This window comes from Fundulus heteroclitus, chromosome 1, assembly GCF_011125445.2.
Source record: "Fundulus heteroclitus isolate FHET01 chromosome 1, MU-UCD_Fhet_4.1, whole genome shotgun sequence".
Taxonomy (NCBI): domain Eukaryota; kingdom Metazoa; phylum Chordata; class Actinopteri; order Cyprinodontiformes; family Fundulidae; genus Fundulus; species Fundulus heteroclitus.
Genome location: NC_046361.1, coordinates 41,575,178 through 41,586,652, shown reverse-complemented (window position 1 = coordinate 41,586,652; position 11,475 = coordinate 41,575,178). Strand labels below are relative to the sequence as shown.

Genomic DNA, 11,475 nt, shown 5'->3' with positions numbered 1-11,475 from the left:
ATCTCCACGCGCCAGGAAACGCGTCAGAGTGATCCTTCCTCCCCTCGCTGCCTCTCTGCTTTAAGAAACGTGTCCTAACTGAGGCTTAGGAAACACATCAGAGTGAGCCCTCCTCTGTTTCTCTTCGCTGCTCTAGGAAACATTGTGTCCTGAGGCTCAGGAAACACATCAGAGTGAGCCCTCCCTTTAGCCCCGTCTCCACGCGCCAGGAAACGCGTCAGAGTGATCCGTCCTCGCCTCACCGCCTCTCTGCTTTAGGAAACGTGTCCTAACTGTGGCTCAGGAAACACATCAGAGTGAGCCCTCCCTTTAGCCCCATCTCCACGCGCCAGGAAACGCGTCAGAGTGATCCCTCCTCTCCTCGCCGCCTCTCTGCTTTAGGAAACGTGGCCTTAGGTTTCTGCAGCACCTGGTGGATGAATGAGCCTCAGACAGCGTCAGCTTCCTGCTCTCAGTTTCCGCCGCAGCCCCAGGAGAACCCCAGCAGAACCTCTGTGAAGAACCAACATGGCGGAGGTAGAACCCGTCCCCGAGGCCGTCCTCAACGCCACCGACTCCAACGGCACCGAGGCGCTGAACGCCACGGCTAAATTCGTGGCCACCCCGGAGGGCACGGCGCTGGCCTACGGCAGCCTGGTGGTCATGGCGCTGCTGCCCATCTTCTTCGGGGCCCTGCGCTCCGTCACCTGCTCCAAGTCCAAGGTACCGGAGCTCACCTGTCCGGGGACCCGGGGGGGGAGGAGGGGTCAGCCGTTAGCAGCCGTTAGCCGTTAGCCGCCGCAGCTACCTGCCGCCAGGTTCTGCTGTGAGGTTCTGCTGTGAGAGGGCAGCAGGTGGACCCGGTCGGTCACCAGGGGGGTTAACGTGGTGGAGGTGTCCGCGCAGGGTCCGTTAGAACCGACGGGAAGCGGATTAACGGTCGTTAACAGCCGGTACCGCCTGTGGACTCCAGATGTTCCAGGTGTGCAGCTGCAGGTTGATGTTCTCCGCAGCTTCTCTGAGGAGGGAACCAGCAGAACATGCGTGTTGGTCCAGTTCTAACAGCTTTACCTGCGCCGCGAAGGCGCTGGTTCCGACCCAGAGCTCCGAGTGGGCCGGTGTTCTGGATACCAGAACCTCTTCAGGGTTCTCTTCCCCTCTGCGTCAGAACAAGGCAGAACCTGCAGCACAAAACCCAGATATGCAGTTTTGATCAGAGGATGGGAGGAGAACCCAGGAAGACCCAGAACCTGAGGAACCGTAGAACCAGAACCTGAGGAACCGTAGACCCGGAACCTGAGGAACCGTAGACCCGGAACCTGAGGAACCGTAGAACCAGAACCTGAGGAACCGTAGACCCAGAACCTGAGGAACCGTAGAACCAGAACCTGAGGAACATCTCAGGATGTTCTAGAGGAGCTTTAGCTGGATGGGCAGCGGTCTGTTTGAAGCTCATTTAAAATCTCTGTTCCGTTTCCTTGACTCTGATTGGCCGCTGTTGAAAGCTCAGGTGGGGTTTACCTGTGGGGGGGGCGTGTCACGTGACTTCCTCCTGTCTTCTCCTCTGACACTCGTTAATTTTCCTGTTTCTGTTAACGAGCTGATTGCTTCCTGCTTCCTCCCTGCTGATCCTGTCTTTCTCTCTCTGTCCACCTGTCTTCACTCACCTGTCTGTCCTCCGTCCTCCTTCCCTCCTTCCTTCATCCCTCCTTCCTTCATCCCTCCTTCCTTCATCCGTCTGTAGGAACTCGGAGAAAATGGGTTCGATTCTGGGTTCAGAGTGAGTATTAGAACCGGACCTCCTTGTTTTCCTAGCACAACACGGACACTGTGTGAGTCAGAACCATCAGAACCATCAGAACCAGCCCAGTACATCAATGTGACCCAGATCAGTTTTACTGCTAATGTGATCTGCTATGGATACCGGATCAGAACCACCGGACTGGTTCTGGCTCATCTATTGGCTGACTAGATGCATGCATGTCATAAGGTTCTGCACAGGTTCTGGTAACGTTCTTCTGGTCCGGGTCTGTTGCAGCAGAGGGCATCTGAAAGTTGGGTTCTGGAGCTAAAGTGTCCTGCAGCTTCAACACACCTGAACTCCAGAACCGGATCGCTAATTGGACTCCTTAGAACCCGATTCCATGATGAGGTTCTGGTGGTTTGGACCAGAGATGCATGGGAAGGTTCTGGACCGCCGTCCCCCGTGGAGACGAGCCGCTGGGTCAGGAGTTCTGGACGCTCCGACTATCTAACCCGATTAAGGGGGAGCAGAAGGTCAGGAAATGGACCAGAACCATTCGGTTCTGGTACCCGTTAGGGGAGGAAATGGGTTCTGTGATCCAGGAAGTTCCTGACATGGCTGCGGACCTCTGACCCGGGCTTTTATTCTGAAGGTGAGCGACTTCCTGGAACACCTGGAAGTGGTTCTGTTTGTCCAGAACTCGCAGTCCGACGTTGGTTCCGAGACACTAAGCTGGGTTCTGCTTTTCAGGACCAACAGAAGTTCTACTAAGCAGAAGGAGAACTGGGTCGGGCTGCTGGCGGTTCTGATGGGGAACTCCTCTGTCCCAGTTTGGGTCTCTGGGAACGAGTCAGAGCAGAATATAGCAGGACCTGGTTCTGGACCTGGTTCTGGCCTGGTTCTGGTGGGGATCCGGCTGTAGAGATGCGTTTGAATCCTCCCGACGTTCTCCGGCGGAACCCAGAGTGTCCAACTCCGGTCCAACTGGGCCCAGAGTATTTATCAGCTGCTTGTTCTGGTTCTGGACGGATTAGACTGGGTTCTGATCCGCTGTGGTTCTGTCCGTGTTCCCTCCCAGAACTCCGCCGACGCTCCGGAGACCATCACCAGTCGGGACGCCGCCCGGTTCCCCATCATCGCCAGCTGCACCCTGTTCGGACTCTACCTCTTCTTCAAGGTGAGTTTGGACTCTGTGGTTCTGTGCCGGTGCCGGTCGGTTCTGGTTCTGACCCGGCTCCGTCTTGCAGGTGTTTTCTCAGGAGTACATCAACCTGCTGCTGTCCGTCTACTTCTTCGTGCTGGGCGTCCTGGCTCTGTCCCACACCATGAGGTAAGCCCGGCGCCAGGTTCTGGTCCGTCTCCTTTGTCGACCAGAACTCTGATAAATTCTGTGTCCGTCAGCCCGGCCATGGCCCGAATCTTCCCGCCGTCGGTGCCCAACAAACAGTACCAGCTGCTCTTCACGCAGGGTTCTGGGGAGTCCAAAGAAGGTGAGAGCGTCTGATTCTGATTGGACCCGTGTGACCCAGCTTAAAGGTTCTGCTGGTGGTTCTGTTCATTAAACTTCTGTTATTTATCGTTTTGGACATTTTTCAACAGTTCTAGAGAAATTCTCCATTTTGATTTACGGGCCTTCAGAACTAGGGCTGAACAATTTATCACATTTTCAATCTAATCGCAATTTAAATAAACGCAATTTTTGGCTATGAAGCAATTAGTGAATCAGACCTTTAGCTGTCAGTAAAATGTTTAAAGTGCGTTTTCCTTTACATGAAAGGGAAGAGAGCTGCAGCAGAGAGATAATCTAATTTTATTACTTGTTTTAGAGTTTATATATTTATACTGTTTTACCAGAAACTTTCAGGAATCTCACCACAGCATTAAGTTCTGGTTAATCAGTTAATTACATATCAGAATCAGACATACTTTAATAATCCCAGAGGGAAATTACTTTACATGCTCCAGTTATACACACATTTTTATATATATATTTACAACATTCCACATAGACGTGTTTGTTGGTTACATTTTATGTTCAACAAGGATGGATGTCCAAATCAATTAAAAGCTGTTCTCTTGAATAATATTCTGCTAAATATAAAACATTAAAAGTTCTTGTTTTAAATAGTCCTTGTTTACAAACATCTTTATCTAGAGGCCATTTTTGTTGCTTGTGGTTAATGCAGAGAAAAGTCAAAATTAAATTGCAGTTTTGGTTTAAATCAATCGTTGACAGAACGCCATCTTTCTGCTCCGGGTTGAGACGCAGCGGCTCTTTTAGCCCCTGATCTGCTCAGAGATGAAACTGATTGACGTGATAAAATAAACAGGAAAAAAAAAAAATAATCGCATTAAATCGCAATATTAAGATAAAAAAATCACAATTAGATTATTTTCCAAAACCGTTCAGCCCTACTTTAGACCCAAATTAACTTTAGCAGTTTTAAATTGATTCCAGGATCACCAGAACCAGAACTGGTCCTCTCTAAACCGGGTCGTATGCAGACCAATCTGTTGAGGGGGACAGGTTCTGTTAGAAGGCTGGTTTCCTGTAGTTGGACCCTGATAATGTTGAACAGAACCAAGCAGAACATCCGGACCAGGCGTGACCCAGAAAGACCCGGTTCTCTCTCTGCCCACAGAAATAGTGAACTACGAGTTCGACACCAAGAACCTGATCTGCCTGGTCATCAGCAGCGTGGTGGGCGTCTGGTACCTGCTCAAAAAGGTAAGCGCCGGCGCTGCCACGGCGCCGCTGGTCTGCCGGGCTCACGGCCAATCACAGCTGTTGTTTCTGTGACATCACAGCACTGGATCGCCAATAACCTGTTTGGCCTGGCGTTCGCCCTGAACGGCGTGGAGCTGCTCCACCTCAACAACGTCAGTACCGGCTGCATCCTGCTGGGGGGGCTGTTCGTCTACGACGTGTTCTGGGTGAGAAAATGACCCGACTCACCATCATCATCATCATCATCATCATCACAGAGTTTGGTTCCATCAGAATCACGTTACTGGGTCAGAACTCTTCAGCCAAAGCAGAAGTCCATCAGCGTCTCCATGATGCTGTCTGAACAGGTCAGTCAGTGAGGAAGGAGGCAGGAAAGGAGCCTGGATGCTTCCTCCAGCGGCTAGTTTAGCCTAGGAACCTCACAACGTCCCTGAGGACACTTAAAGTATCCCACAATCCTTTGCGTGACATGACAGGCCCTCACAGAAATCATCAAAAATGTCCGTAGAGGATCTGACTCCATCCTCCATGTTTCTGACTCCGTCCCCCTTAGGGACGTTGTGAGGTTCCTAGGCTAAACTAGCCATGAAAGGAAGCATCCAGGCTCCTTTCCTGCCTCCTTCCTCACTTACGGTTCTATTCAGACAGCATCATGGAGACCGCTGACGCAGTTCCGCTTTGGCTAAAGAGTCCTGACTCTATAACGGTATTCAGATTGACTGAGCCGTTGTTTCTGCTACATGTAATTAATCGTGGCGCACTGCCACACCTTCAGAATTAAGTTACTTTTTTAAATATGTTAAAACAAAACAGATGTAAATACCTTATTATGTAGTTGCACATGTTTACTACTGTGGCTAGCCAGGAGGGAAGGCAAACTGGAGGACAGGCCAGTGTTGCCATTGAGCGTCTTAGTTGCCGTATTTAGCGACTGTTCAGACACACCTAGCAGTTTTTCTTTAAAAAAGCAACTCGCTACGACTTTTAGCGACTTTTTTTGTTTTAATGGTGACTTTACCGAAAGCACCAGTCATTCTGGAATCACTTCACTGAGGCAGCAGCGAGAGCTGCCATGATGGTTCCTGCTTCCCTCAGCGCTGTCTCACAGGCACACAGCTGCTGCTGCCTCATAAATATGATTTAAAGCAGTTATTCTGTTCCTGAAATAATTCACACACAGCTTCAGTCTCTTATTCCCCTCGTTCACTGTGTGTTCCTCTCTCTGTCCATTTTGTTTTATGTAGTGTGGATTTAGGCAATGCATTAAAAATCATAAATCATTTTATAAAGGCCATTTTTAGTTCCAAACACATTAAGTCACTATTTTAATAACTTTTTTGTTAACAGTAGCTGTCCTACAGCCTAGCTCCCAAATGTATGAACAAATACAAAAAACACCACTGCAGTTTTAAAAATCCTTTTATTTGAAGAAATCAACCCTGCATTAACTTTTTATGGTCGTAATTCAATAAAACGCAGATTATTAAATAACCCAGCGTATATTTTATTGACGTGTTCTCAGCGCTGGACCAGAAGACACTGATGTTACATAAGATAAGATAAAATAGGCTTTATTGATCTCACATTGGAGAAATTCACATCACGTCGGCTCAGAATCAGTAATCATAGGAAGAAGGAGTCAAGTAGGATTAAATTACTAGTGAACGTATTATTATTATTATTATTATTATTATTATTATTATTATTATTATTATTGATCATTTCTGACTGAACTGTAAATAGTCCAGGCAGCAGCAGGAAAAGCTGAGTGCTTTGGTCCATAAGTTCTGCTGCGGTGCGGCTGATTCTGACCCGCCTCCTCCCTCCAGGTGTTTGGGACCAACGTCATGGTGACGGTGGCCAAGTCGTTCGAGGCGCCGATCAAATGTGAGTGAACGTTCCTGTTTTTGCTCGCTGGGCTGTGGCCTCAGGCTGACGTCTTCTCTGTGTCCAGTGGTTTTCCCTCAGGACCTCCTGGAGAAAGGCCTGGAGGCCAGCAACTTCGCCATGCTGGGTCTGGGAGACATCGTCATCCCGGGGATCTTCATCGCCCTGCTGCTGCGCTTCGACGTCAGGTAGCGGCTCGCCCAGCGCCTCCGCCCCCCCCCCCCCCCCCCCCACGCCCCGCCCTCATGTTTCTGTGTCTGTGTGCAGCTTGAAGAAGAACAGCAGGACCTACTTCTACTCCAGCTTCCTGGCCTACATCTTCGGCCTGGGCCTCACCATCTTCGTCATGCACACCTTCAAACACGCGCAGGTACGACACGCCGCAGACTCACAGCGGTCGGATGGAAGCGGACCGGCGCTGACGTTGCTCCTCTGTGTCCGCAGCCCGCCCTGCTCTACCTGGTCCCCGCCTGCGTCGGCTTCCCCGTCGTCGTGGCGCTGGTGAAAGGAGAGCTCACCGAGATGTTCAGGTGAGTAACCCGGACCGGACGGACTTAATCTGCTTCATCACAGCCTGGATTCTCCTGGAGGTTCTGCAGCTAAAAGCTCAGAACATCAGCTGGGAGAGACGAGCTGAAGGAGAAGTCCAGTTTCTCCTAGAACCCAGAACCGGTCTCAGCGCGTTAAACCGCCTTCCTCATCATTTCTGGGCTCCTGGGCTTTCTACTCTGGGTCTTTGAGTGGACGCCGAGAAAAGAAAAGTCCATCCATCCATCTTCATCCATCCTCATCCATCCATCCGCCCGCGGTCGCTGGTCAGGAAGCGGTCCAACTCAGAGGTACCGGACCCTAAACTGAGACGATAATGGAGGCTGTGGGACCGGCGGTCCTGTGGAGACTTGATCCGGATCTGTGAGACGATCCCTAAAACCGTCCGGACCGCTGGAGTTGGACTCTGATTAGTTCTGCTGGGGTCCGGTTGGACGTTCAGGCTCATGTTGTGGATCCCAGTGGAACCAGGATGGAGCAGGAGTTCAGTTTTATTTCATGGTCAGCCTCCATCTTTTCCCTCTGCTGCTGTTTTCTCTTCTTTCTCTCCATCCACCTCAGTTTCTGTCATTTATAGAGTTTAGACCTTAAAATAAAAATCTTACATCCCTTCTTCTTCTTCTTCTCTCCTGATTCTCATCCTCTTCATCCTCTCTCCATCCACCTCTCTTCCTTCCCGTCGTCATAGCTACGAGTCCTCAGAGGAAGTCCTTCCTGCCTCTCCACGCATCACTTCCTTCCCAACCGTCAGCGGCTCTCCAGCAAGCCTGGCTACATCCATGGAAACCATGGCAACTGGCTCCTCCCCCCGCCACCGCCGCCTGCAGCCCACCGCCATGTAGAAGCCGAGTCCACGTCTCACCTGGGCAGGTAGAACGGCCATGAGCAAAGAGCGGTGTCCTGTTCAGACGGTTTGATTCAGGATCAGGAGTCCAAACGTCTTCAGCGACGTTCACAGAGCGGGACGATGATTTCTGGACTCATCCCTGGAGCCCAGCGCCGTTTGGCTCCAGTCCGTTTCAGGGTCATCAAACATCTCAATCAGATCTTTTTTTTCCATCACTGGAAACGGGAAGTTATTTTTGATCAGTCATGTCTGTTTGGTCTGAATATGTTTCCAATGCAAATATAAATGAGACTGGAAAGGAAAATATACCTGGACCTTCTGGATGCCGTCGGTGGGAGGAGTTTGGTTTATTATGGAGGTTAGACGATCCAAAGCCTTCCTCCCCATTAGTGACCCGTCTAGGCTCAGGAAGCATGTCTGCAGAACCCACACATCCTGGACACTAACCGTTTTGACTTCTACCACCAGGGCGGCGCTACAGAAAACATTGTATATATTTACTCAGTGTTTCTGTTTTGATCCCAAAAAATTTCTTCACTGAGACCAAAGCAGAACTCCCTGTTTGTCACAAACTCGGCAATTAAAGCCGGTTCTGATCAACCTTAAATATAACAGAACACCAGAACCAACAGAACATTTCAGTCGAGTCAAAAAGAGGAAACCGTGAAGCCAGGAGGAATAAATCTATGACTAGCTGTGAGTTGAATGAATGAATAAATGAAAGGAATTTATTTCAGACAATTAACAAATAATAAATTCAGAAATACTTCAAACAACCAAGTACCACATAAAAAAGTAATTGGTAAACATTAAATAAAATTTTCAGTTGCTCCTTACAAAGTGGAGCAGCAGATCTCTGACTGGGAGCTGAGACACGGAGCTGATTGGATCTTTTGTTCTGGCTAAATCCGTTTTTGCTGGTTTGTTCTGATATAGGCCAGATTCTAGCTAAGCATCCAGTCCAGAACATTTTGACAGCATTTCCGATCTGGTTTGGGTTCTGACTAAATGTCCAGTGGGGGAAACATGAACACACCTGGTCTCTAGTTTCCTTCGTGTATTTGGGTTTATTAGTATTTTCATGGTTGCAGGGAAACCCATCGATTTTAGAGCTAGAGAATGGAAACGATGAAAACGTGACCCTGCTTCTCTGATTGGAGGAACCTGTTTCAGCTCGTTAGGAAGCAGCCAATCGGTGACACGTTCCTCTTCCTCCCTTCTCTGCAGGTACGAGGAGTCGTCTGAGGAGGCGGAGCCTAAAGAGGAAAAGGAGTCGGGAGAATCTGAGAAGAAAAAGGACCAATAGCATCCGTCGCTGCCACCCCCCCAACCCCCACATTTCACTGAAGCCCCGCCCCCTCCTGCTTCTGGCTGAGGGGCGGGGCTAATGTTGCCAACGTGTTTGTGTCCGGTCTCCATGGTTACAGCTTCTATGGCTCTGTGATGGGTGGAGTCTGCTTCTACTTGGTGCCTGACTCCTCCTCCACCCCGTCACGGCTGCACTCATTGGACCACAGAGCTGCTGAGGGGCGGGGCCATGTGAGTGGGCGTGGCTTGTGTCTCACCTGCTCGGATGGACCAGAAGGCCGTTAAAGGTCGTCCTCTGAGCTGAAAGCTGCTCAGCGCATCTCTGCTTCCTGTTTTATCCGCTGCCTTCTGCGTCAGAGTTTCACTTTTATTTGCTTCAGTTCTGCTTTGTTCCTGTAAGAACGCCACAATTTTAAGATTTCTGAATGTTTAGTTGTTCCTCAAAAAGACCTGGAAGAGTCCATGTTTTTCCTGTTAGGTGCCGGGCAATTAAATGAATTTGGACTTTTTATTTCTGTATTATCACCTCTACTTTGGTCCCATTATCAATATCGCTGTTGGTTTCAGCTGGCATGTGTTTATTAGACGTTTTCTGATCTTCAGTCTGCCTGCTGCTTTCTGGACATGATCCTTTTAGTCAGGGAGAAAGTACAGAAAACTCCAGGCGTGTGTTTAAGTTATTGGATTCTCTTTGTACCTAATTGGATTAAAACGACAGCTTTAAGGGCGCCGAGCGGTGAAAACGGGTCAAACGTAAAATCAACTTTATCTGGAACTTTCCCCTAAATCCAGGTTGGATCTGCAACCCGCCTCCTTGTTCTGCATCGTGATTGGTGGACAGGCTGTAGGAGGAGGAGTCAGGTACAGTTCGGCCAGTCAGCTGTGAGAACGAGCACGGGAGAAAAACAGTCTGATCCGAGTTCTGCATCGTTCTGATTGGTTAATGGGTGATAAAAGCAAACTTTTTACTGATCCAGTTTTCTGTTTTAGTCCAGAATATGACAATAAATGTCAACATTGAAGGAGAACATTGTTTTTTTGTGATGTAACAATGATTAGAAACGACAGCCGGGTCCATTTGGTACCAACGGATCGGGTCATTGAACTGCAGAGGAGCTCAAACAGAGCTGAAGGTCAGAACTTAGTCAGTAAAGGGCTATTCCGTCAACATGGTGGGGTGGATTTCCTAGGACTACATTTCCCACAATGCCCAGGCTTTTCCATCTGATGTGAAGCAGATGGAAAAGCAGATGGTCTTGAGATGTTCTGACCCACTGATGAACGGCACACTTTCAACCTGACGTTAATCATTTTTTTATTGATGGTCGACGCTTTGACAGACGCACAGTTTTGTATTCTGATGTAAAAACGAATCGGGTTTAAAGTCCTGCTCGTATCCGGCTCTGCGGAGTTCAGTAGCTCTTCATAAAGTTTAACTGATGTTTCTGAAATGTTTTGTTTCTCCTTCTCTGTATTTGTGAAAGCGGCCGTTTCACGGCCCAAACTATCTATTTTATTTGCAATAAACCTTTTGGTGGTTCGGTCACCGTTTAGAGAAGCATAACTCTGAGTCCGTCTGCCTTTTGTATCTTAGGTTATGTTCCTGTTCAGGACTTTGTTAACGAAGCTTTATAAATAAACCATACCGACATGTCTGCCTCCCAACACTGGGTCCAGATATCCGTAACAGAACTTAGGATGACCTGAAGATTACGTGAGGAGTTCTGACCCATTCTTCCCATCATTGCTTCAGTTCTTTCACTCAGCAGATGTCCATCTCTGCTTGGCCCATTAAAGGGCCCAGTCCAGTGTTTGCGTTGGTTCAAGGTCTGGACTATGACTGGACCATTGCCACGCTTTGACTCTGTTCTATATCAGTCATTTTGTTGTAGATCTTCATAGAGTTTTGATTGCAAAAGCCCAAGTCATCAGTCGTCCACCACCGTGCTGGACAGGTTTAATGAGGTGTTGGTGCTGATGAGCCGTCTCCCCCAACATGGTGCCGTGTGTCATGAATTAACATCTCTCCTCTGTCCAGAGGACATTGGCACCGGGAGCCAAATCTGAATTTGGCTCCCGGTGCCGGCCTTGGAGGCTGGTATCTCAACCTCTCCTGTATGTTATTCAAACAAGACGCTCTACCCCCGCTATATGGCGTCACATCACACCTGTGACATGGAACAGTGTTACTGAACAGGCTGATAAACAAAGACTATGGCTGGAGGGGGGCGCTACTGAGCCACCTTTGAACATGTGGTGTTAAATAAACCCCCCTTTGACTCACGGCCCCCACTCTGCATGTTTGTTTTTACCCCTGGGACTAGAACCCTAGGCTGGATGCACGCAGATGCGCTGCTCACTTGGGAAAACTGGACTGTGTTTCCCCCCCACCAACCTGAGAACCCATCACGCACCCACACCTGTTATTCTTTT

The 11,475-nt window shown here is 49.1% G+C and overlaps 1 protein-coding gene across 4 annotated transcripts; it reads left to right on the top strand.

Moving 5' to 3' along the window:
- The first annotated feature begins 319 nt into the window (after window positions 1-319).
- LOC105917266 (histocompatibility (minor) 13) lies at window positions 320-10,606 on the top strand. 4 transcript variants are annotated; one of them, XM_036143261.1, is made up of 13 exons: window positions 320-702; window positions 1,724-1,759; window positions 2,802-2,900; window positions 2,971-3,053; window positions 3,125-3,213; window positions 4,366-4,451; window positions 4,532-4,657; window positions 6,281-6,338; window positions 6,406-6,526; window positions 6,606-6,708; window positions 6,783-6,868; window positions 7,576-7,757; window positions 8,962-9,033. In XM_036143261.1, the coding sequence occupies exons 1-12, from the start codon at window positions 508-510 to the stop codon at window positions 7,727-7,729; spliced, it is 1,236 nt and encodes a 411-aa protein (XP_035999154.1). In that variant the 5' UTR covers window positions 320-507; the 3' UTR covers window positions 7,730-7,757; window positions 8,962-9,033. The 4 variants fall into 4 exon arrangements, with proteins under 4 accessions (XP_035999154.1, XP_035999159.1, XP_012707470.2 ...); XM_036143266.1 differs by lacking the exon at window positions 1,724-1,759 and having other exon boundaries at window positions 325-702; window positions 8,962-9,030; XM_012852016.3 differs by lacking the exon at window positions 7,576-7,757 and having other exon boundaries at window positions 330-702; window positions 8,962-10,606.
- Window positions 10,607-11,475: the final 869 nt, after the last annotated feature.

Excerpts from the sequence above, each read along its gene's own strand:
- LOC105917266 (XM_036143261.1), top strand. The coding sequence starts at position 508 with ATGGCGGAGGTAGAACCCGTCCCCGAGGCCGTCCTCAACGCCACCGAC. Across the intron at positions 703-1,723 it reads TCACCTGCTCCAAGTCCAAG|GAACTCGGAGAAAATGGGTT; the intron begins GTACCGGAGCTC and ends ATCCGTCTGTAG. Across the intron at positions 4,658-6,280 it reads TCGTCTACGACGTGTTCTGG|GTGTTTGGGACCAACGTCAT; the intron begins GTGAGAAAATGA and ends TCCTCCCTCCAG.